The sequence below is a fragment of the Pristiophorus japonicus genome, chromosome 18, assembly GCF_044704955.1.
Source record: "Pristiophorus japonicus isolate sPriJap1 chromosome 18, sPriJap1.hap1, whole genome shotgun sequence".
NCBI lineage: Eukaryota > Metazoa > Chordata > Chondrichthyes > Pristiophoridae > Pristiophorus > Pristiophorus japonicus.
In genome coordinates, this window is record NC_091994.1 from 51,529,347 (window position 1) to 51,550,484 (window position 21,138).

Below are 21,138 nucleotides of genomic sequence, written 5' to 3' on the forward strand. Positions count from 1 at the left end.
ACCCCCGTGGAATGTGGTTCAGGGGCTGTGCCCAACACCTGCCGTTCTCTGCTCGGGCCTGAAGCGTGGGCAGGGCAGAGAGAGGCACCATGACTCTGGGCCCTTCCTGCTCGCTGTGAATGGCCAGGTGGCAGCTGGCAAGAGGAGCAGGCCGTACTGTAGGCTGTCTTAGCTGGGGACTGTGCGAAGGGGAAAAGGGGATGGAAATTCACCTGAATTGGCAGGTTTTCGGTCCCGGACCCAGGTCTGGGCAGGGAGCGCTCGCCCACCTGGGAGGCCCGAGACCACCCTGCAACTGGACCTCCGGGCTCAGTAATCATTGGAAGACGATGAATGTCGGGCCGCTTGTCCCTGCAGCAACAGCTCAATGGTACGTCCTGGGAGGGGACGGGAGATGGTGGAAGAAATGAAGATGGGGCAGAGGGGGTGTAAGGGGGGGCATTGACTAGATCAGATCAGGATCAATCCTCCTGTACCAGGATCAGGATCAGGGTCAATCCTCCTGTACCAGGATCTGGATCAATCCTCCTGTACCAGGATCAGGATCAGGATCAATCCTCCTGTACCAGGATCTGGATCAATCCTCCTGTACCAGGATCAGGATCTGGATCAATCCTCCTGTACCAGGATCTGGATCAATCCTCCTGTACCAGGATCAGGATCTGGATCAATCCTCCTGTACCAGGATCAGGATCAGGATCAATCCTCCTGTACCAGGATCTGGATCAATCCTCCTGTACCAGGATCAGAATCAGGATGAATCCTCCTGTATCAGGAAAAGGACAGATCCATTTCTCATTCGTCCAAACAACTGCAATAAAAGTGAAGTCCTTTCTGCCGTCTCCACACATTATTGAGGGGCAGATATTTCAGTTCAGGTTCGCACTGTGAGCATGTTAATGTAACCATGTTGTCAGTGCTTACAAGATCTTTTGTTTTCCTCTGTCTTGTTGCAGCTACAAGTGGGAGTTTTTCCTGTGTTCAGACACTGTGCGATTTCAAGGGGCCTTTAAATGTGCGTGACGATGTAAGTAACATTTATTAGCTACCCTCTGCGGATTGACTGAACGGCAGACTGTGTGAAACTGAGGATCAATTGTTTCTGGTTATTAGTATTGGGTTAACTGCATTAAAATAGGGCCGGGGGGCATTCAAACCTCCAGATTGCAAATGTATGAAAAGACTTCCAAAATTGAAAACTGGGGATTTGAAGTTCCCTCATTAAGGGGAGTCATTATCTTGGATTGGTCATTTATCTCGATGACCCAGTGACCCGGTGTCTCGATGAACCGATGACCCAGTGTCTCGATAACCTGATGATCCGATGACTCGGCGACTCGGTGTTCCAATGACACGATGACCTGGTGTCTCGATGACCCGGTGACTCGGTGTCCCGATGACCCGGTGACTCGATGACCCGATGACTCGATGACCCGGTGAAGCGATGACTCAGTGATCCGGTGACCCGATGACCCGGTGACTCGGTGTCCCGGTGACTCGATGACTCGGTGTCCCGATGACTCGGTGACTCGGTGAAGCGATGACTCAGTGATCCGGTGACTCGGTGACTCGGTGTCCCGATGACTCGGTGACTCGGTGTCCCGATGACCCGATGACCCGGTGACTCGGTGATCCGATGACCCGATGACCCAGTGACCCAATGACCCGGTGACTCGGTGTCCCGATGACCCGGTGACCCAAGTGTGTAAGTGCTGTGGACGAGTGCGCCCGGAATCTCCGGCCCCCAATCCAGCCGTACGTGCAGTCAGTGGGGAAACTTCCGTCTTTCTGGCGAGGAGCTTCTCACGGTTAGGGAGTGTCCCGGGCACCCGCCTGTCGGGAGGAGCTGGGATTCCGGGACTGTTGCCAGGACGGGAAAACTATAGCTATGAGGAAAGAATGGATAGGCTGGAGTTGTTTTCTGTGGAACAGAGGAGGCTGAGGGGAGATTTATTTGGGGTGTATCGGTTATGAGGGGCCTGGATTGAGTGGATAGGAAGGACCTATTTCCCTTAGCAGAGGGGTCAACAACCAGGGGGCACGGATTAAAGTAGTTGGTAGAAGGATTAGAGGGGTGATAAGGAAACATTTCTTCACCCAGAGGGTGGTGGGGGTCTGGAACTCACGGCCTGAAAGGGAGGTGGAGGAAGAAACCCTCACCACATTTAAAAAGGACTTGGATGTGTACATAAAGAGCCGTAACCCACAGGCTACGGACCGAGAGCTGGAAAGTGGGATGAGGCTGGGTAGCTCATGGTCGGCCGGTGCGGACACGATGGGCCGAAGGGTCTCCTGTGTTGTAATTTCTCTATGATTCCCAGATTCCTGGTGGATATCTGCCCCAATTGCTGGGGGAAGCCCCGAGCCTAGCTGAGAACGTTTGGAATGTTTATAAGGATCGGAAAGTACCTCCAAATGTTCCAACAATATCAATGATCAGCCCTGTTCCTGGGCCCCACCTCGCTGGGTGCTTTAGCCTGCCAGTGGATGCACAGACTGGGGAGGGTGCAACTCCTGGGCTGGGAGGCCCCCACCCTGACCATGACGCCCCTGATGCCGGTCCCCTTGTTTAGAACCTGTGTAAGGGGAAGGGACGATGGGACCTGGCCCATTATTGAGCCCCCTTCTCAGGCGGATGGTGGGCTTGTACTGCAAAGACAGCGGATTTGGGGCTTTACTTGGCTGCCCAAGAGTTGAGGATGTGACAGGCGCTGTCCCTGGCTGCTCCAAGAACCGAGGACGATAGCTATCCCTGCTGCTGTCACTTTAACAGCTCCTTTTACAAAACGTTCATCGAGCGGCTGCAGGACTGTCTCAGAAGTTACAATCCATTCCTGAAGTAACAGGAGGGCAATATTCTCCACACAATGTCAGTCTGGGCTGGCCCTAACAGTTCTAGAACATAACAAACTCACGAAAGGCGAGAAACACCACAATGTGTAACGTTTAGAATTCCTCCCCTTCAAATCCATCCGTTTGTAATATCCCAGCTTTGCAGACAAGATTGTCGGAGCGGGATCTCTGCCCACTGGAGTTCAGCTCACCTGAAGGACAGGGACGCCTGGTATTCACACCCAGCACTGTCTGAATGGGAGGTCGGTAGGCCCAAGGGGGGGTCAGTGGGTGCAAGGGGAGGTCAGTGGGTCCAAGGGGGGGTCGGAGGGCCCAAGGGAGGGGTCGGTGGCCCCAAGGGGGGGTCGGAGGGCCCAAGTGGAGGTCACAGGGCCAAAGGGGGGGTCAGTGGGCCCAAGGGGGGGTCAGTGGGCCCAAGGGGGGGTTGGAGGGCCCATGGGGGGGGTCGGTGGGCACAAGGGGGGGTCGGAGGGCCCAAGTGGAGGTCGGAGGGCCCAAGTGGAGGTCAGAGGGCCCAAGGGGGGTTCAGAGGGCCCAAGGGGGGGGCGGTCGGAGGGCCCAAGGGGAGGTCAGAGGGCCCAAGGGGCGTCAGAGGGCCTAAGGGGGGGTCAAAGGGCCCAAGGGGAGGTCGGTGGGCCCAAGGGGAGGTCAGAGGGCCCAAGGGGAGGTCGGTGGGCCCAAGGGGAGGTCAGAGGGCCCAAGGGGAGGTCGGTGGACCCAAGGGGAGGTCGGTGGGCCCAAGGGGAGGTCAGAGGGCCTAAGGGGAGGTCAGAGGGCCCGAGGGGAGGTCGGAGGGCCCAAGGGGGGGATCAGTGGGCCCAAGGTGGGGTCAGTGGGCCCAAGGGGGGGGGGCAATCGGAGAGCCCAAGGCGAGGTCAGAAGGCCCAAGGGGAGGTCGCAGGGCCCAAGGAGAGGTCAGTAGGCCCAAGGGAGGGTCAGAAAGCCCAAGTGGGGGTCAGTGGGCCCAAGAGGAGGTCCGTGGTCCCAAGAGGGGATCAGTGGGCCCAAGGGGAGGTCAGTGGGCCCAAGGGGAGGTCAGAGGGTCCAAGGGGAGGCCAGTGGGCCCAAGGAGAGTTCAGTGGGCCCAAGGGGAGGTCAGTGGGCCCAAGGGGAGATCAGAGGGCCCAAGGGAGGGTCAGTGGGCCCAAGGAGTGGTCATTTGGCCCAAGGAGAGGTCAGTGGGCCCAAGGAGAGATCAGTGGGCCCAAGGGGAGGTCCGTGGGCCCAAGGGGAGATCGGAGGGCCCAAGGGAGGGTCAGTGGACCCAAGGGAGGTCAGTGGGCCCAAGGGGAGGTCAGTGGGCCCAAGGGGAGGTCAGTGGGCCCAAGGGGAGGTCCATGGGCCCAAGGGGAGGTTGGAGGGCCCAAGGCGAGGTCGGAGGGCCCAAGGGGAGGTCCGTGGGCCCAAGGGGAGGTCGGAGGGCCCAACATTGGTCGTTGTCTTGGCGCTGGGTGGGTGACGTATTTTCTCTCTCTCGTCGCTGCAGGATGGCTGCACCCCACTAATTCTGGCCGCACAGATGAGCCACTACGAGATGTGCAGGTGCCTGATTGCAAGAGGAGGAGATGTCAACAGCAGTGACAAACAGGGAAGGTGAGATGTGTCTGTCAGCTGCCAAAGTACGCAAGCCACTGCTCGCCAACAGGAAGGGAGGTAAAGTGTGGTGAGTGGGCAATGAGTAAAAACCTGCATTAAAAGCATGGTATCACATTCTCAGGGCTTCCTAAAGCATTCTGCAACACCAATGGGCCGCTGTTGTACTGAATCGCATTTACATAGCTCCTTTTACACAATAAAACTTCCGAAGATACAGTTGTGGGTACTGTTGGGGGGATGACTCATCAGGGGAAGGCAGCAGCAGCCAAGTTCATGGCACCATGGGTGGCTCTGCTGCACAGCAGAGCTATAGTGATAGGGGATTCAATTGTAAGGGGAATAGATAGGAGTTTCTGCGGCCGCGATCAAGACTCCAGGATGGTATGTTGCCTTGCTGGTGTAAATGTCAAGGATGTCTCGGAGCAGCTGCAGAGCATTCTGAAAAGGGAGGGTGAACAGCCAGTTGTCATGGTGCATATAGCTACCAACGATATAGGTAAGAAGCGGGAAGAGATCCTACAAGCTGAATTTAGGGAGCTAGGAATTAGATTAAAAAGTAGGATCTCAAAGGTAGTAATCTCAGGATTGCTGCCAGTGCTACGTGCTAGTCAGAGTAGAAATAGCAGGATAGTTAAGATAAATACGTGGCTTGAGGAGTGGTGCAGAAGGAAGGGATTCAAATTCCTGGGACATTGGAACCAGTTCTGGGGGAGGTAGGATCAGTACAAACCGGATGGTCTGCACCTGGGCAGGACCGGAACCAATGTCCTAGAGGGAGTGTTTGCTAGTGCTGCTGGAGAGGGGTTAAACTAATATGGCAGGGGGATGGGAACCGATGCAGGGAGACAGAGGGAATAAAATGGGGGCAGAAGCAAAAGATAGAAAGAAGAAAAGTAAAAGTGGAGGGCAGAGAAACCCAAGGCAAAAAGCAAAAAGGGCCACATTACAGCAAAATTCTAAAGGGGCAAAGTATGTTAAAAAGACAAGCCTTAAGGCTCTGTGCCTCAATGCAAGGAGTATTCGTAATAAGGTGAACAAATTAATTGCGCAGGCAGCTATTAACGAATATGATATAATTGGGATTGCGGAGACATGGCTCCAGGGTGACCAAGGCTGGGAACTCAACATCCAGGGGTATTCAACATTCAGGAAGGATGGACAGAAAGGAAAAGGAGGTGGGGTAGCGTTGCTGGTTAAAGAGGAAATTAATGCAATAGTAAGGAAAGACATTAGCTTGGATGATGTAGAATCTGTATGGATGGAGCTGCGGAATACCAAAGGGCAGAAAACGCTAGTGGGAGTTGTGCACAGACCAACAAACAGTAGTAGTGAGGTTGGGGACAGCATCAAACAAGAAATTAGGGATGCGTGCAATAAAGGTACAGCAGTTATCATGGGCGACCTTAATCTACATATAGATTGGGCTAACCAAACTGGTAGCAATACGGTGGAGGAGGATTTCTGGTGTCTATTAGGGATGGTTTTCTCGACCAATATGTTAAGGAACCAACTAGAGGGCTGGCCATCCTAGACTGGGTGGTGTGTAATGAGAAAGGACTAATTAGCAATCTTGTTGTGCGAGGCCCCCTGGGGAAGAGTGACCATAATATGGTAGAATTCTTTATTAAGATGGAGAGTGACACAGTTAATTCAGAGACTAGGGTCCTGAATTTAAGGATAGGTAACTTCGATGGTATGAGACGTGAATTGGCTAGAATAGATTGGCGAATGATACTTAAAGGGTTGACGGTGGATAGGCAATGGCAGACATTTAAAGATCACATGGATGAACTTCAACAATTGTACATCCCTGTCTGGAGTAAAAATAAAACGGGGAAAGTGGCTCAATCGTGACTACCAAGGGAAATTACGGATAGTGTTAAATCCAAGGAAGAGGCATATAAATTGTCCAGAAAAAGCAGCAAACCTGAGGACTGGGAGAAATTTAGAATTCAGCAGAGGAGGACAAAGGGTTTAATTAGGAGGGGGGAATTGAGTATGAGAGGAAGCTTGCTGGGAACATAAAAACTGACTGCAAAAGCTTCTGTAGATATGTGAAGAGAAAAAGATTAGTGAAGACAAATGTAGGTCCCTTGCAGTCAGAATCAGGTGAATTTATAATGGGGAACAAAGAAATGGCAGACCAATTGAACAAATATTTTGGTTCTGTCTTCACTAAGGAAGACACAAATAACCTTCCGGAAATATCAGGGGACCGAGGGTCTAGCGAGAAGGAGGAACTGAAGGAAATCGTTATTAGTCAGGAAATTGTGTTAGGGAAATTGATGGGATTGAAGGCCGATCAATTCCCAGAGCCTGATAGTCTGCATCCCAGAGTATTTAAGGAAGTGGTCCTAGAAATAGTGGATGCATCAGTTCCTATGGACTGGAGGGTAGTTAATGTAACACCACTTTTTAAAAAAGGAGGGAGAGAGAAAACGGGGAATTATAAACCGGTTAGCCTGACATCAGTAGTGGGGAAAATGTTGGAATCAATTATTAAAGATGAAATAGCAGTGCATTTGGAAAGCAGTGACAGGATCGGTCCAAGTCAGCATGGATTTATGAAAGGGAAATCATGCTTGACAAATCTTCTCGAATTTTTTGAGGATGTAGCTAGTAGAGTGGACAAGGGAGAACCAGTGGATGTGGTGTATTTGGACTTTCAAAAGGCTTTTGACAAGATCCCACAAAAGAGATTGGTGTGCAAAATCAAAGCACATGGTATTGGGTGTAATATACTGACGTGGACAGAGAACTGGTTGGCAGTCAGGAAGCAGAAAGTTGGGATAAACGGGTCCTTTTCAGAATGGCAGGCAGTGACTAGTGGAGTGCCGCAGGGCTCAGTGCTGGGCCCCCAGCTATTTACAATATACATCAATGATTTGGATGAAGGAATTGAGTGTAATATCTCCAAGTTTGCAGATGACACTAAACTGGGTGGCGATGTGAGCTGTGAGGAGGATGCTAAGAGGCTGCAGGGTGACTTGGACAAGTTAGCTGAGTGGGCATATGCATGGCAGATGCAATATAATGTGGATAAATATGAGGTTATCCACTTTGGTGGCAAAAACAGGAAGGCGGAATATTATCTGAATGGTGGCAGATTAGGAAAAGGGGCGGTGCAACGAGACCTGGGTGTCATGGTTCATCAATCATTGAAAGTTGGCATGTAGGTACAGCAGGCGGTGAAGAAGGCAAATGGCATGTTGGCCTTCATAGCAAGGGGATTTGAGTATAGGAGCAGAGAGGTCTTACTGCAGTTGTACAGGACCTTGCTGAGGCCTCACCTGGAATATTGTGTACAGTTTTGGTCTCCTAATCTGAGGAAGAACAGGCTTGCTATTGAGGGAGTGCAGCGAAGGTTCACCAGACTGATTCCCGGGATGGCAGGACTGACATATGAAAAAAGACAGAATCGACTAGGCTTATATTCACTGGAATTTAGAAGAATGAGAGGGGATCTCATAGAAACATATAAAATTCTGACAGGATTGGACAGGTTCGAGGCAGGAAGAATGTTCCCGATGTTGGGGAAGTCCAGAACCAGGGGTCACAGTCTAAGGATAAAGGGTAAACCATTTAGGACCGAGATGAGGAGAAACGTCTTCACTCAGAGAGTTGTTACGCTGTGGAATTCTCTACCACAGAAAGTTGTTGAGGCCAGTTCGTTAGATATATTCAAGAGGGAGTTAGATATGGCCCTTACGGTTAAAGGGATCACGGGGTATGGAGAGTGTTAAGTCCTTACACTCTACTGCAAATCAACACGAGGCACATACTGGAGACAAAGTCACTCTGTGACCTGTACCTTTATTCACAGGACCAAGAAGTGATGACCCTGTGTGGGACCTCCCTTTATATACCTGGATGACCAGGTGAGGAGTGTCTCCCACAAGTTCACCCCCTGTGGTCAAGGTGTGCATTTCTTAGGGGTGTATACAATGTTGTTACATGAAGGTTACAGTTACATGAAGGTTACATACATGACATCACCTCCCCCCCCCCCCCCCCCAACGTCTTTGGGTCAAAGATTGAGTTGTTCAGGCGGTCGACGCTCTCTCGTGGAGCGTCGCAGTTGGGGCTCTGGTTGTTGAGCCTTGGCATGTGTCTTTGTCACCTGTGGTGATTCCGGCTCATCCGGGCTGACCGCAGGGACTGTGCATGCTGCTGAATGTTCTTGTTGCTCATTCACTGGCAGTGGTGTGGGTAGCATCTCATGATCTTCCTCAAGTTCCTCAGTGTCCATGCTGAACCTTTTTACTTGGTCCAGATGCTTGCGGCATATCTGTCCATTGTTAAGTCTGACCACTGACCCTATTCCCCTCTTTACCAATTACAGTACCCTCAAGCCACTTGGGCCCCACAGCGTGATTAAGAACAAATACAGGGTCATCGGTTTCTATCCATCTCCCCTTTGAGTTACGGTCATGGCACTCATTTTTGGACTGGCGCTTGCCCTCAACAATGTCTGACAGGACAGGATGAATGAGAGACAGCCGAGTTTTAAGTGTACGTTTCATGAGTAGTTCGCGGGCGGGACTCCCGTGAGCGAACGCGGGCGGGACCTATAGGCCAGCAGGAGGCGTGATAGGCGGCATTGAAGGGAGGGTCCTTGAATCCGGAGCATGCCTTGTTTTATGATTTGGACCGCACGTTCCGCCTGGCCATTGGAAGCCAGCTTGAACGGTGCTGTCCTGACATGTTTGATACCATTACCCGACATGAACTCCCGGAATTCATAGCTAGTGAAGCATGGGCCGTTGTCACTAACCAGGATGTCTGGCAAGCCGTGGGTCGCAAAGACCGCACGCAGACTCTCCACTGTGGTGGATGTCATGCACGAATTCAATATGATGCACTCGATCCATTTCGAGTACGCATCAACAACAATGAGGAACATTTTCCCCATGAACAGGCCCGCATAGTCTACATGAATATGTGACTATGGCTTGATGGGCCAGGGCTACAGGCTGAGTGGGGCCTCCCTGGGGGCATTGCCCAGCTGGGCACACATCGTGCACCTGCGAACACAGTGTTCCAGGTCTGCATCAATTCCTGGCCACCACACATGTGACCGGGCAATGGCCTTCATTAGCAAAATACCTGGGTGCTCGCTGTGGAGTTCCCTGATGAATGCTTCCCTTCCCTTCTGGGGCATGACAACCTAACTGCCCCATAGTAGGCAGTCAGCTTGGATGGAGAGTTCATCCATCCGCCTGTGAAACGGTCTGACTTCCTCAGGGCATGCTCCATGTGCGGGCGCCTAATCCCCAGTCAGGACACATTTCTTAATCAGGGATAGGAGGGGATCTCTGTTTGTCCAGATTTTGATCTGGTGGACTGTGACGGGGGAACCTGCGCTGTCTAAAGCATCAACAGCCATGACCATCTCAGCGCTTTGCTCCGCTGCCCCCTCAGTGGTGGCCAGTGGAAGCCTGCTGAGCGCGTCAGTGCAATTTTCGGTGCCTGGCCGGTACCGAATGGTGTAATCATACGCAGCCAGCGTGAGAGCCCATCGCTGTATGCGAGCTGACACATTGGCATTGACAGCTTTGCTGTCGGACAACAGGGATGTTAACGGCTTGTGGTCCGTTTCTAACTCGAACCTTCTGCCAAAAATGTACTGGTGCATCTTTTTCACCCCGTAGACACATGCGAGTGCTTCCTTTTCAACCATCCCATACCCCCTTTCTGCTTGGGAGAGCGACCTGGAAGCATAAGCCACAGATTGGAGTTGGCCCTCATCATTACTCTGCTGCAACACACATCCAACCCCATAGGATGATACATCACATGTCAAAACCAATTTCTTACAGGGGTCGTACAGAGTCAACAGCTTGTTAGAACAAAGCAGGTTCCGCGCCCGATTGAAAGCCCGTTCCTGACAGACCCCCAAAACCAATCGCAACCCTTACGCAGGAGCACATGTAACGGCTCCAACAATGTGCTTAAGTTCGGCAGAAAGTTCCCGAAAGAGTTCAATAGTCCCAGAAATGACCACAACTCCGATGTGTTGTCAGGCCTGGGCGTGCGACGGATCGCCTCCATTTTGGATTCGGTAGGCCAGATCCCGTCTGCAGCAACCCTCCTGCCCAAAATCTCGACCTCTGGGGCCAAAAACACACACTTAGACTTCTTTAGTCTCAGGCCTACCCGGTCCAGTTGGCGTAGCACCTCCTCCAGGTTGTGAAGGTGTTCCTCGGTGTCTCGACCCGTGATAAGGATGTCGTCCTGAAATACGATTATTCCGGAGATGGATTTGAGCAGGCTTTCTATGTTCCTTTGAAAGCTAGCGGCTGCTGATCGAATGCCAAACGGACACCTGTTGTAGACAATCAGCCCCTTGTGCGTGGTGATGGTGGTCAGTAACTTGAATTCTTCGGCCATTTCTTGGGTCATGTAGGCCGAAGTGAGGTCCAGCTTGGTCAACAGCTTGCCGCCTGCCAGCGTGGCAAAAAGATACTCTGCTCTCGGAAGCAGGTATTGGTCTTGTAGTAACACTCGGTTAATGGTGGCCTTGTAGTCGCCACAAATCCTGACCGAGCCATCCGTTTTTAGGACAGGGACGATGGGGCTTGCCCAGTCGCTGAATTCAACGGGCGAAATTATGCCCTCTCTTAGCAACCTGTCCAACTCACTCTCAATTTTCTCCTACATCACATATGGCACAGCTCTGGTTTTGTGGTGCACTGGTTTGGCGTCCGGGATGATGCATATCACTACTTTGGTACCTTTGAAAGTACTGACACCAGGTTGAAATAGTGACTCAAACTTTTGTAGGACCTGTGAGCATGAACTTCGCTCCACAGATGAAATGGTGTGCACATCCCCCCATTTCCAGTTCATCTCGGCTAGCCAGCTCCTCCCCAAAAGCGCGGGACATTTCCCGGGACAATCCAGAATGGCAGCCGGTTCTCTGATCCATTATGTCTGACCACCAACATTGCACTGCCTAGCACTGGGATGATCTCTTTGGTGTACGTCCTTAATTGCGTGTCAATGTGTTCTAGTTTGGGTCTGCTAGCTCTGAGTGGCCATAGTTTCTCGAATTGTTGGACACTCATAAGTGACTGGCTGGCTCCTGTGTCCAGCTCCATGCGTGCCAGGATGCCGTTTAACAGTACTCTCACCATCATAGGTGGCGTTTTTGTGTATGAGCTGTGGATGTTTGCCATCTGAACCCGTTGAACTTCAGCATCCATTGCTGTGTCCCAAGCATAACCCTGCCTTGCAGACCCCTCTTGTGGTTCATCCGCTTCGTAAACCAGCCTTGCTGCGGGCTTCCTGCACATTCTGGCTAAATGTCCACTGAAGTTACAATTTCTGCAGATAAATTGTTGAAACCTGCAGGTTTTCCCAGCATGTCTGACCCCGCACCTCCAGCAGGAGCTGAGATTGTTGTGAACAAAAGAGCTGTTACCAGTCATTCCTCTCTGATTGTCTCTTTGATTACTCTTGAGCACTCTGTTAATGGGTGTCAATGGCCCCATCCCGTGACGTATTGTCCCTTGTGATGGTGTAAATGTCCGTTCAATCTGCCGTTGTCTCTGTTGGGGACCCATACTAGAGTCTGTTACTGCCTGGTTGGTGTCGAATTGCCCCTGCCTGCCTGCGGGGTTCTGAGTCGCGTTTACCATGTTAACTCCCTGTTCCATCGCCACGTTGGGAGCAGAATTGCACGCGTATATGATCTTGGTTTCCTCCTCCCCCGCCATGATGGTTTGAGCCATCAATGCCGCTGCTTCCAAGGTCAAGTCCTTAGTCTCAATTAGCGTCCTAAAAATCCCGGCATGACCAATGCCCTCAATGAAGAAATCCTGCAACATCTCCCCCCTGCAGGCGTCTGTGAACTCAGAGGCTGGCCAAGCGCCGAAGGTCCGCAACAAAGTCCGGTATGCTCTGCCCTTCCCGACGTCGGTGTATATAGAATCGGTGTCGGGCCATGTGTATACTGCTCGCCGGTTTGAGGTGTTCACCGATCAGTTTGCTGAGCTCCTCAAAGGTCTTGTCCACTGGCTTCTCGGGTGCGAGCAGGTCTTTCATCAGCGCGTACGTCTTAGGTCCACAGCTGGTCAGTAGATGAGCCCTTCGCTTGTCAGCCGCTGCCGCTCCCAGCCAGTCCTTCGTGACAAAGCTCTGCTGGAGCCTCTCAACAAAATCGTCCCAGTCCTCACCAACACAGTACCATTCCTCTGTGCTACCGGTGGCCATTCTCGTGAGTCGTTGATTCCCGTTTCTCGTCGCCAAATGTTAAGTCCTTACACACAACTGCAAATCAACACGAGGCACATACTGGAGACAAAGTCACTCTGTGACCTGTACCTTTATTCACAGGACCAAGGAGTGCTGACCCTGCGTGGGACCTCCCTTTATATACCTGGATGACCAGGTGAGGAGTGTCTCCCACAAGTTCACCCCCTGTGGTCAAGGTGTGCATTTCTCAGGTGTATACAGTATGCAGTGTTGTTACATAAGGGTTACAGTTACATGAAGGTTACACACATGACAGAGAGAAAGCAGGAAAGGGGTACTGAGGTGAATGATCAGCTATGATCTTATTGAATGGCCTGCTCCTGCACCTATTTTCTATGTTTCTATGTTTCACAGGAGTGTTATCAGACAGCTGACAAAAAGCTTGGTCACAGACATAGGTTTTAGGAAACGTCTTAAAGGAGGAAAGAGAGATGAAGACGTTTAGAGAGGGAGTTCCAGAGTTTGGGGCCCGGGCAGCCGAAGCCAATGGTGGAGCGAAGGCAGTGGCAGGATGCACAAGAGGCCTGAGTGGGGGAGCGCAGGTTGTTGGGGGGTTGTTGGGCCGGAGGAGGTTACAGAGATGAGGGGGGAACGAGGCCAATGGCGGATTTTGAATATGAGGATGGAACTGTTTTAATTGAGCCACTCGGATAAACACTCGACAATTAGTGCACGGCAAGATCCTGCAATGAGTGAATGAATAGATTGGTGATGATGGTTAATCAGAGAGTACTGTGCACAGTAATGGTCTCCGTACTGAAGGAGGGATATACTTACCTTGGAAGGGATGCAACAAAGATTCACCAGACATTACTTTGGTGAGAGGGCTGACCTATGAGGGGAGATTGAGTCGAATGGGCCTATACACCCTGGAGTTTAGAAGAATGAGAGGTGATCTCATTGATCAGATTCTGAGAGGGATTTGACAGGATAGATGCTGAGAGGCTGTTTCCCCTGGCTGGAGAATCAGGAACCAGGGTCACAGTCTGAGGATAAGGGGTCGGCCATTCAGGACAGAGATGAGAAAACATTTCTTCACTCAGAGGGTTATGAATCTTTGGAATTACCTACCCCAGATGACTGTGGATGCTCAATCATTGAGTATATTCAAGGCTGAGATTGTTGGACTCGAGGGGAATCAAGGGATATGGGGATTGGACGGGAAAGTGAGGTTGTGGTCGAGGATCAGCCGTGATCTCATTGAATGGCGGAGCAGGCGCGATGGGCCGAATGGCCGACTCCTGCTCCTATTTCCTACGTTCTTAAAGTTGGAATCTTGACAGTGAGTGTTGGCTGACTATTGCCAGTCTTAGTTACTCTGACACTGTATCCCAAAATATCCTGAAAGCAATCTAACTTGCCTTTGAATGAATCAACACTGGAGCCTGTTCCATAGATTGACCACTCGCTCACTGAAATATTTCACTTTTGACTTTACTTCCCTCCGAGCACAGACCATGTCCTCTGGGTCTGCTGTCCTGGACAGGATGAAATGGCTTGTCACAGATTAGCTGGGTCAAAATCCTGGAACTCCCTCCCTAACAGCGCTGTGGAGTATCTTCACCACACGGACTGCAGCGGTTCAAGAAGGCAGCTCACCACCACCTTCTCAAAGGGCAATTAGGGATGGCCAATAAATGCCAGCCTTGCCAGCGATGCCCACATCCCATGAACGAATAAAAAAAACTCCTTGTCGACTCACATGAACCATGTCTTGATTCACAGGGGTCCCTTGCCCCCCCTCCCCCCACCCCAACCAAGCTGAACGCACTTCATTGCCGTGACACTTCCTACATGGAAGTGATGCTGAGGACCACCAAAACCTCAGATAACCATGCGTGAAGATGCTTAGTGTTGGGTTTTCACACCCCTAACAAGCGGGCTCATTCTCTGTTTTCTCTCCCGAACACAGAACAGCTTTGATGCTGGCCTGCGAAAACGACAGTGTGGAGTCAGTGGATGTTCTAGTCAGGAGTGGAGCTAACGTCGGCCTTGTGGATGCTTTGGGGCACGATGCGATACACTACAGTATGGTGACTGGAAATACCGATATCCTGCAACTGCTTCACACAGCCCCGCACAGAGCACACTGGAACAGCGGTAGGTTGCGTTCTTTATGGCCCATTATCCTTTGGCCAAACGAGGGGTCCCTTTCCTTTCCTCCTCCATTCCACCCAAAATGGATTTCTCCCTCCGTGATAGTCCATGGGGGAGAAATTTGGGATCATTCCGTTTGGGGCCCTAACTTTTAGAAGTTTGAACATTTAGCACCAGGCGCTAATGTTTTCAAAGTTTAAAAAAATGCGGCGTTATAGCTCCAGGAAGGAAGTGGAGCACTAAATCTGGAGAGTGATGGGCAGCGGGGGGGGGTGGGGGGAAAGCAGGGCGGGGGGGGGGGGGCAGTGAGTGGGGCGTTGGGGGGGGTGTGGAGCAGTGGGGGGGGAAGGCGGTGGGTGAGGTAGCAGGGGGGGGGCAGCGCGACACACTGGGCCTTCCACCCCTGCCATGTTCAAAGGCTCCTTCCCTCCCTTAAAGGGAAGGGCCATCGCTGCAGGCTCTGCAGAAAAATAACTGACCGTCTCCACGACGGCAGCTGCGATCCGGCCCGATCCGGCCCGGCCCGGTCAGCCCAGCACTCGAGCAGGCCGCCGAGCTGAGTGATTGTGGGCAGAAACCTGTGAAAAGACCTGCAAGAGCGAAGGTGGATATTGTTTTATTTACCTCGGCCACCTCCCCTTTAACCCTCAGCCCCGAAGCGCCCGGCCGCCCGATCGAGGCGTCCCGCAGCTTTCGGTGTTGCCGCCCAGCGATGCTGCCGGGGGCGGAGTGTAATTTTGTGTCCGGGGCGCTGCCGCGGCGATGGGCATGGCGATGACGTCACGATCTCCGGGGGGAGGAGAATATAGCGGGAGTCGTTGATCTCGCCGCGCCCAGTCACAAACCCGTTTACGGCCCGTTATCGTCCCCCCCGGAGGAGCTATTGGGAGGTGCAAAGGAACCCAATTTCTCCTTCGATATCTGATACCGGGGATCAAGGGGAGGTGGACTTCTCCCAGGCCCCATCAGTAACCGCTCTGTAACTGCCCAGGAATGATTCCTCTGCCAGGCTGGATCAGGAACCGGCTATCCTGTAATTCTCGCGGGCAGCCATGCACCCTGTTGATCTGTGACACTGCTAGTTCTCGACGAGCTCCTCCTGATTGGCAGTAAGAGTTCTTGCCCCGATGGTTGATTTGTGCAGATCGTACATGAGAAGGCATGGGACAAACAAAAGGGTTATTGGGTCAATCAGCCCCTTCCCCTCCACGGTCCATGTACCTAGTGCAGTACTAAACAAGACGATGCCTGAAGAAAAGAAAGCAGCTTTGAAAAAGTGTGCTAAGCAAGTAATCAAGAAAACACCACCGAAGGGCAGCAAGATGCGCAGAAAGTCGAGGAAGGAGAGTTATTCTATCTACATCGACAAAGTGATGAAGCAGGTTCACCCCGACACCGGCATCTCCTCCAAGGCCATGGGCATCATGAACTCGTTTGTGAACGATATTTTTGAGCGCATCGCAGGTGAGGCTTCCCGCCTGGCCCATTACAACGAGCGATCCACCATCAGCTCCCGGGAGATCCAGACCGCCGTGCGCCTGCTGCTGCCCGGGGAGCTGGCCAAGCACGCCGTGTCGGAAGGGACAAAGGCGGTGACCAAGTACACCAGCTCCAAGTAAAGCTCCACGCTGTCCTGACAGAATAAACCACAGACTTCTCAGTGTCAGCTGTGGCTCAGTGGGTAGCACACTTGCCTCGGAGTCAGCAGGTTATTAGCTCAAGTCCCACTCCAGGGACTTGAGCACGAAAGATCTGGCCTGACACTTCAGTGCTGCACTGTCGGAAGTGCCGTCTTTCGGATGAGACATTAAACCGAGGCTCCGTCCGCTCTCTCAAGTGGATGTAAAAGATCCCATGGCACTATTTCAAAGAAGAGCAGGGAAGTTCTCCCTGGTGTCCTGGGGCCAATATTTATCCCTCAATCAACATCACTAAAACAGATTATCTGGTCATTATCACAGTGCTGTTTGTGAGAGCTTGCTATGCTCAAATTCCTACATTACAGGTTCGACCTCCAAAATCCGGAATCCGGACAACGGGCCGATCCGTGGCGGGGTCATCCGGAAACCGGAAAATGTTCCGATATCCGGACTCCCCCCACCTTGGCGAACCGACTTCACCCCGGTCCCCCTCCCTCCCCTTTACCTTGGCTGCCTGACCTCACCTACCTTGGGCCAGACAAGGAACTCCTCCACGCCGGCAGGCCCCGCCCGACGACCTCATCGACCCGAACAGCTCCTCGGCGAGCACCCCCCCCCCTCACTTTTCAGACATTCTGAAATCCAGAAATACCCGAACCTGGGCTCAGGTGTTTCCAGATTCGTGACGTCAGAAAGATGTTCCGAAGTCTGGAAAAACAGGAAAACCGCTCGGCCACGGTCCCAAGGTTGCCGGATTCGAGAGGTCGAACCTGTACAACAGTGACTGCACTCCAAAGAGAACTTTATTGGCTGTAAAGCACTTTGAGACGTTCAGTGGTCGTGAAAGGCACTACTTAAATGCAAGTGTTTCTTTTTCTGACAACCAACAAACGATGAGTCCCCCAAAGGGATAAATCGTTCGGCAACCAAAGTGCCATCCAGCCACAGTTCCAGTTCTGACCCATCACATTCCACAGGTGGTTTAGCCAAAGCACAGGAGCCACCATTTTCCTCCCGACAGCATGCAAGGAGAGAGGCGAGCCGAGACCTGGGACTGAAGGGGTTGAGATAGGCCTTTCCCCCTCCCCCATTTACCGTGATTTACAAAGTGTAAGCATGTCTGTAGCCCTATGATGTCAGGGAGCCGAGGTAATACTGGCCCTTTGAAAGTGAGAGGAATTTGCTGCAAACCTTTCTATTGTGGCACAGGAAGTGCTTCCTATTGGCAGAAAAACTACATTTAAAGGTGGATCATCATCAGTAAAAAGTGTTTGGCAAACATCCTGGGGTCGAGATTGGGTCCCGCTGTTTTTGAGGCCGTGTCAGCGCCTGAGGCTGATTTTAGTGGCGGGTGTTAGGCCTAAATTCAGTTTTTACGCCCAAAGATGAGAGGGCAGCGCTAAAAGTGTCGTTACACTCTCACCTCCAGGCGGGAGCGCAGGAAGCCGGCTGAATTTCCCCACGGGAGGCTGCCGCCATGCTAGGAAAAAGACGGGAAGGAAAAAAAGTACTAAAAAGAACTCAAACTTCTCCGATCCACACACACACCTCCCCACCTCTTAAAACTAATGAACACGTGCAGAAATAAATAAAGAGAAAAACTCGCCTTCCTTTCTGGGCGACTGCACCCGTGATCCTCTCTGTTACGACCACTCATTCCTGGCGTGTGGCCGCCTGTCGGTACGGCCGTGCAAAGCAAACGTCGCAACAGAGGCGTCAAGGGGGCGTTGTACGCTGGATGACATCATCATCATCATAGGCAGTCCCTCGGAATCGAGGAAGATTTGCTTCCACTCTTAGAATGAGTCCTTAGGTGGCTAAACAGTTCAATACGAGAACCACAGTCCCTGTCACAGGTGGGACAGACAGTGGTTGAGGGAAGGGGAGGGTGGGACTGGTTTGCCGCACGCTCCTTCCGCTGCGTGCGCTTGATTTCTGCATGCTCTCGGCGATGAGACTCGAGGTGCTCAGCGCTCTCCCAGATGCACTTCCTCCACTTAGGGCGGTGTTTGGCCAGAGACTCCCAGGTGTCAGTGGGGATGTTACACTTTATCAGGGAGGCTTTGAGGGTGTCCTTGTAACGTTTCCGCTGCCCTCCTTTGGCTCGGTTGCCGTGAAGGAGTTCCGAGTAGAGTGCTTGCTTTGGGAGTCTGGTGTCTGGCATGCGGACAACTATGTGGCCTGCCCAGTGGAGCTGATCAAGTGTGGTCAGTGCTTCAATGCTGGGGATGTTGGCCTGGTCGAGGACACTAACGTTGGTGCGTCTGTCCTCCCAGGGGATTTGTAGGATCTTGCGGAGACATCGTTGGTGGTATTTCTCCAGAAACTTGAGGTGTCTACTGTACATGGTCCATGTCTCTCAGCCATACAGGAGGGCGGGTATTACTACAGCCCTGTGACTATGAGCTTGGTGGTAGATTTGAGGGCGTGGTCTTCAAACACTTTTCCTCAGGTGGCCGAAGGCTGTACTGGCGCACTGGAGGCGGTGTTGGATGACATCACCACGCGGGTGATGTTCGCTGGCACAGCGTTGCCTCTTGGTGCCTCTGCCAAACAGCCGACTGAATGTATGGCGAGGTGTCGATGCCGTGTACCTACGACGGTCGGCCTTTGCCGCACGTTTGCCGCTTCCCGCCGCCGGTAATGGGTGGCGTCCACAACCCAATTTCGACCCCCTAATTCTTGGCTTGTCAACGCACAACACAGTGACATAATTCAAATGGGTCGTCAGATGTAAGAGCCTCACTGTGATGGAAGTGAGAATAGTTCTCTGTCCTCCACAAACAATGGCAAAAACCATACCGAGAGTTAATGGTGACGTGTGGTACGGGAAAACTGCCAGCACCAGGGAAACCGGCAAGCACTCCGAGGATTCAGGAAAGGAGAGGGGAGACAGAACAGTGGATAAACGTATTTTTTTCCTGCACACTTACCTTCCATGTCTAAGGGGATTGGTCGGAGGTAGCATGAGAGATCGTTAATGACTTCTCCGAAGTAATCCTATGTAGCACGATAAAGGAGTGAAGGGTTTTGGGGAGCGGGCAGGGAAGTAGAGTTGAGGCCAGGATCAGATCAGCCATGATCGTATTAAGTGGCGGAGCAGGCTCGAGGGGCCAAATGGCCTACTCCTGCTCCTATTTCTTATGTTCTTGTAAGCACGGGAGGTCGCCATTGCTGCTTTATAAAGTGCCACGAGGAAAGCCTGGAACCATCCTGATTCCCCCTTCTTGCCGGTCTGGTGGGACGAACTTGTATCCGCGCAGTGCCCTCGCATGATGGCGCGGCTGAAATCGCAAGCTCAAATGATACCTGGGTATGCGCTCCCACCCGTGGCACTGGGCCAGGAGGAGCAGTGCACTCTGCCACCATGCTGCCCCCGGGTGATTCTGATCGCTAGACGCTGTAAAATATTCCGTGTTGCATGGACCTTATTCCTGTGTTTCATTTATTCCTTAGCAGAGCCAGAATTAAGAAGAAGGCACCATCAGGTAAAGGACTGGGACTTCTGATTGCCAGTGGCCGCACAACATGCTCAGAACCACACTGGATGTGCTCCCATTACATTATCCATCTTTGTCCAAAATCAAATCAGGGATGTATAGCTTCCTTTGGTATAGACAACAACTTTACTCCCATTTACAGAATGTTTGCTGCACATTGCTGGCAGTCAAACCCAGATGTTGGGGTACAAATTTGTAAGTTCACTATGGTCAATTAAAAACTTCATAACAGAGGTTGATAGGGGATAAGGGTTATGGGGAGCGGGCAGGGAAATGGACCTGAGTCTATGATCGGATCAGCCCTGATCGTATTAAATGGTGGAGCAGGCTCGAGGGGCCGTATGGCCTACTCCTGCTCCTATTTCTTATGTTCTTATGTAAAATTAGGATCACAGGTCACACACACATTACCCAAAAGCTCTCAGGAGTTGTAAGGTGTTTTATTAAAGACCGACAGTTATAAGCACAATCAGATACTACATGCGATTGAGTTAGATATAGTAGACATACAACCCGTGACTGATGAGAGCGATCATAGACCTGGGAATAGACCGGACGGGGACAGACGGATGGAGGGATGGAGGGAGGGAGGGAGGGAGGGCAGAACGGTGGTCTCGGATTGGGTGGATCCATCCAGCCTGCGACCGCGGTTACTTCTGTTGGCTCATCCCTTGAGCTGGAGGTGTTAGGCCATCGACCAGTGTCGAGTCACCCCAGAAGCTAAACTTGACCATGGTGTTAGGCCGTAGCCACTATGTGTGCACCTCGGGGAAGCTGTTGCCACTAACCTCCTGTTCCTCCCTCCCGGCCGCCCGTTCTTGTATCTTATTTCGATGGGCGGTGGATACCCGGTGCCAATCATTTTTACCCATCCTGTGGTCCAGTTACATGGGAGAGGGTCCCCCTGATAGCCCCCTCCCATCTTGCTGAGGGCAGCTGCTGTCTTATCTCTGTGCTAAGAGGTCCCGTTACATTTCTAAGGGCACTTTACTTACCTTAACGACTCCATGCTGCCTTGCTGTATCAGTTTAACTTTTTCTAAGAAAACCTTTATCCTCCTGGCTCTGTGTTGCCTCTCCTATCAGTTGAGCTACGTCTACTGGGAGGCCTGCCCTTGTGATGGCCTGAGCCCTCTGACCCCTCTGTGCTAACCTGATGTGGCTGGAATCCTCCAGCCAGCTCCCAACTGCTGAGTT

General features: G+C 52.1%; 1 protein-coding gene across 1 annotated transcript in view; it reads left to right on the top strand.

The window, feature by feature from the left end:
• The window catches only part of ankrd24 (ankyrin repeat domain 24), an 84,965-nt gene that overhangs the window by 20,208 nt on the left and 43,619 nt on the right, over window positions 1–21,138 (top strand). The window contains exons 6-9 of the mRNA XM_070860893.1: window positions 957–1,027; window positions 4,340–4,446; window positions 14,618–14,805; window positions 19,902–19,930. Coding sequence (XP_070716994.1) covers window positions 957–1,027; window positions 4,340–4,446; window positions 14,618–14,805; window positions 19,902–19,930 — 395 coding nt within the window. The remainder of the gene's footprint in view (window positions 1–956; window positions 1,028–4,339; window positions 4,447–14,617; window positions 14,806–19,901; window positions 19,931–21,138) is intronic.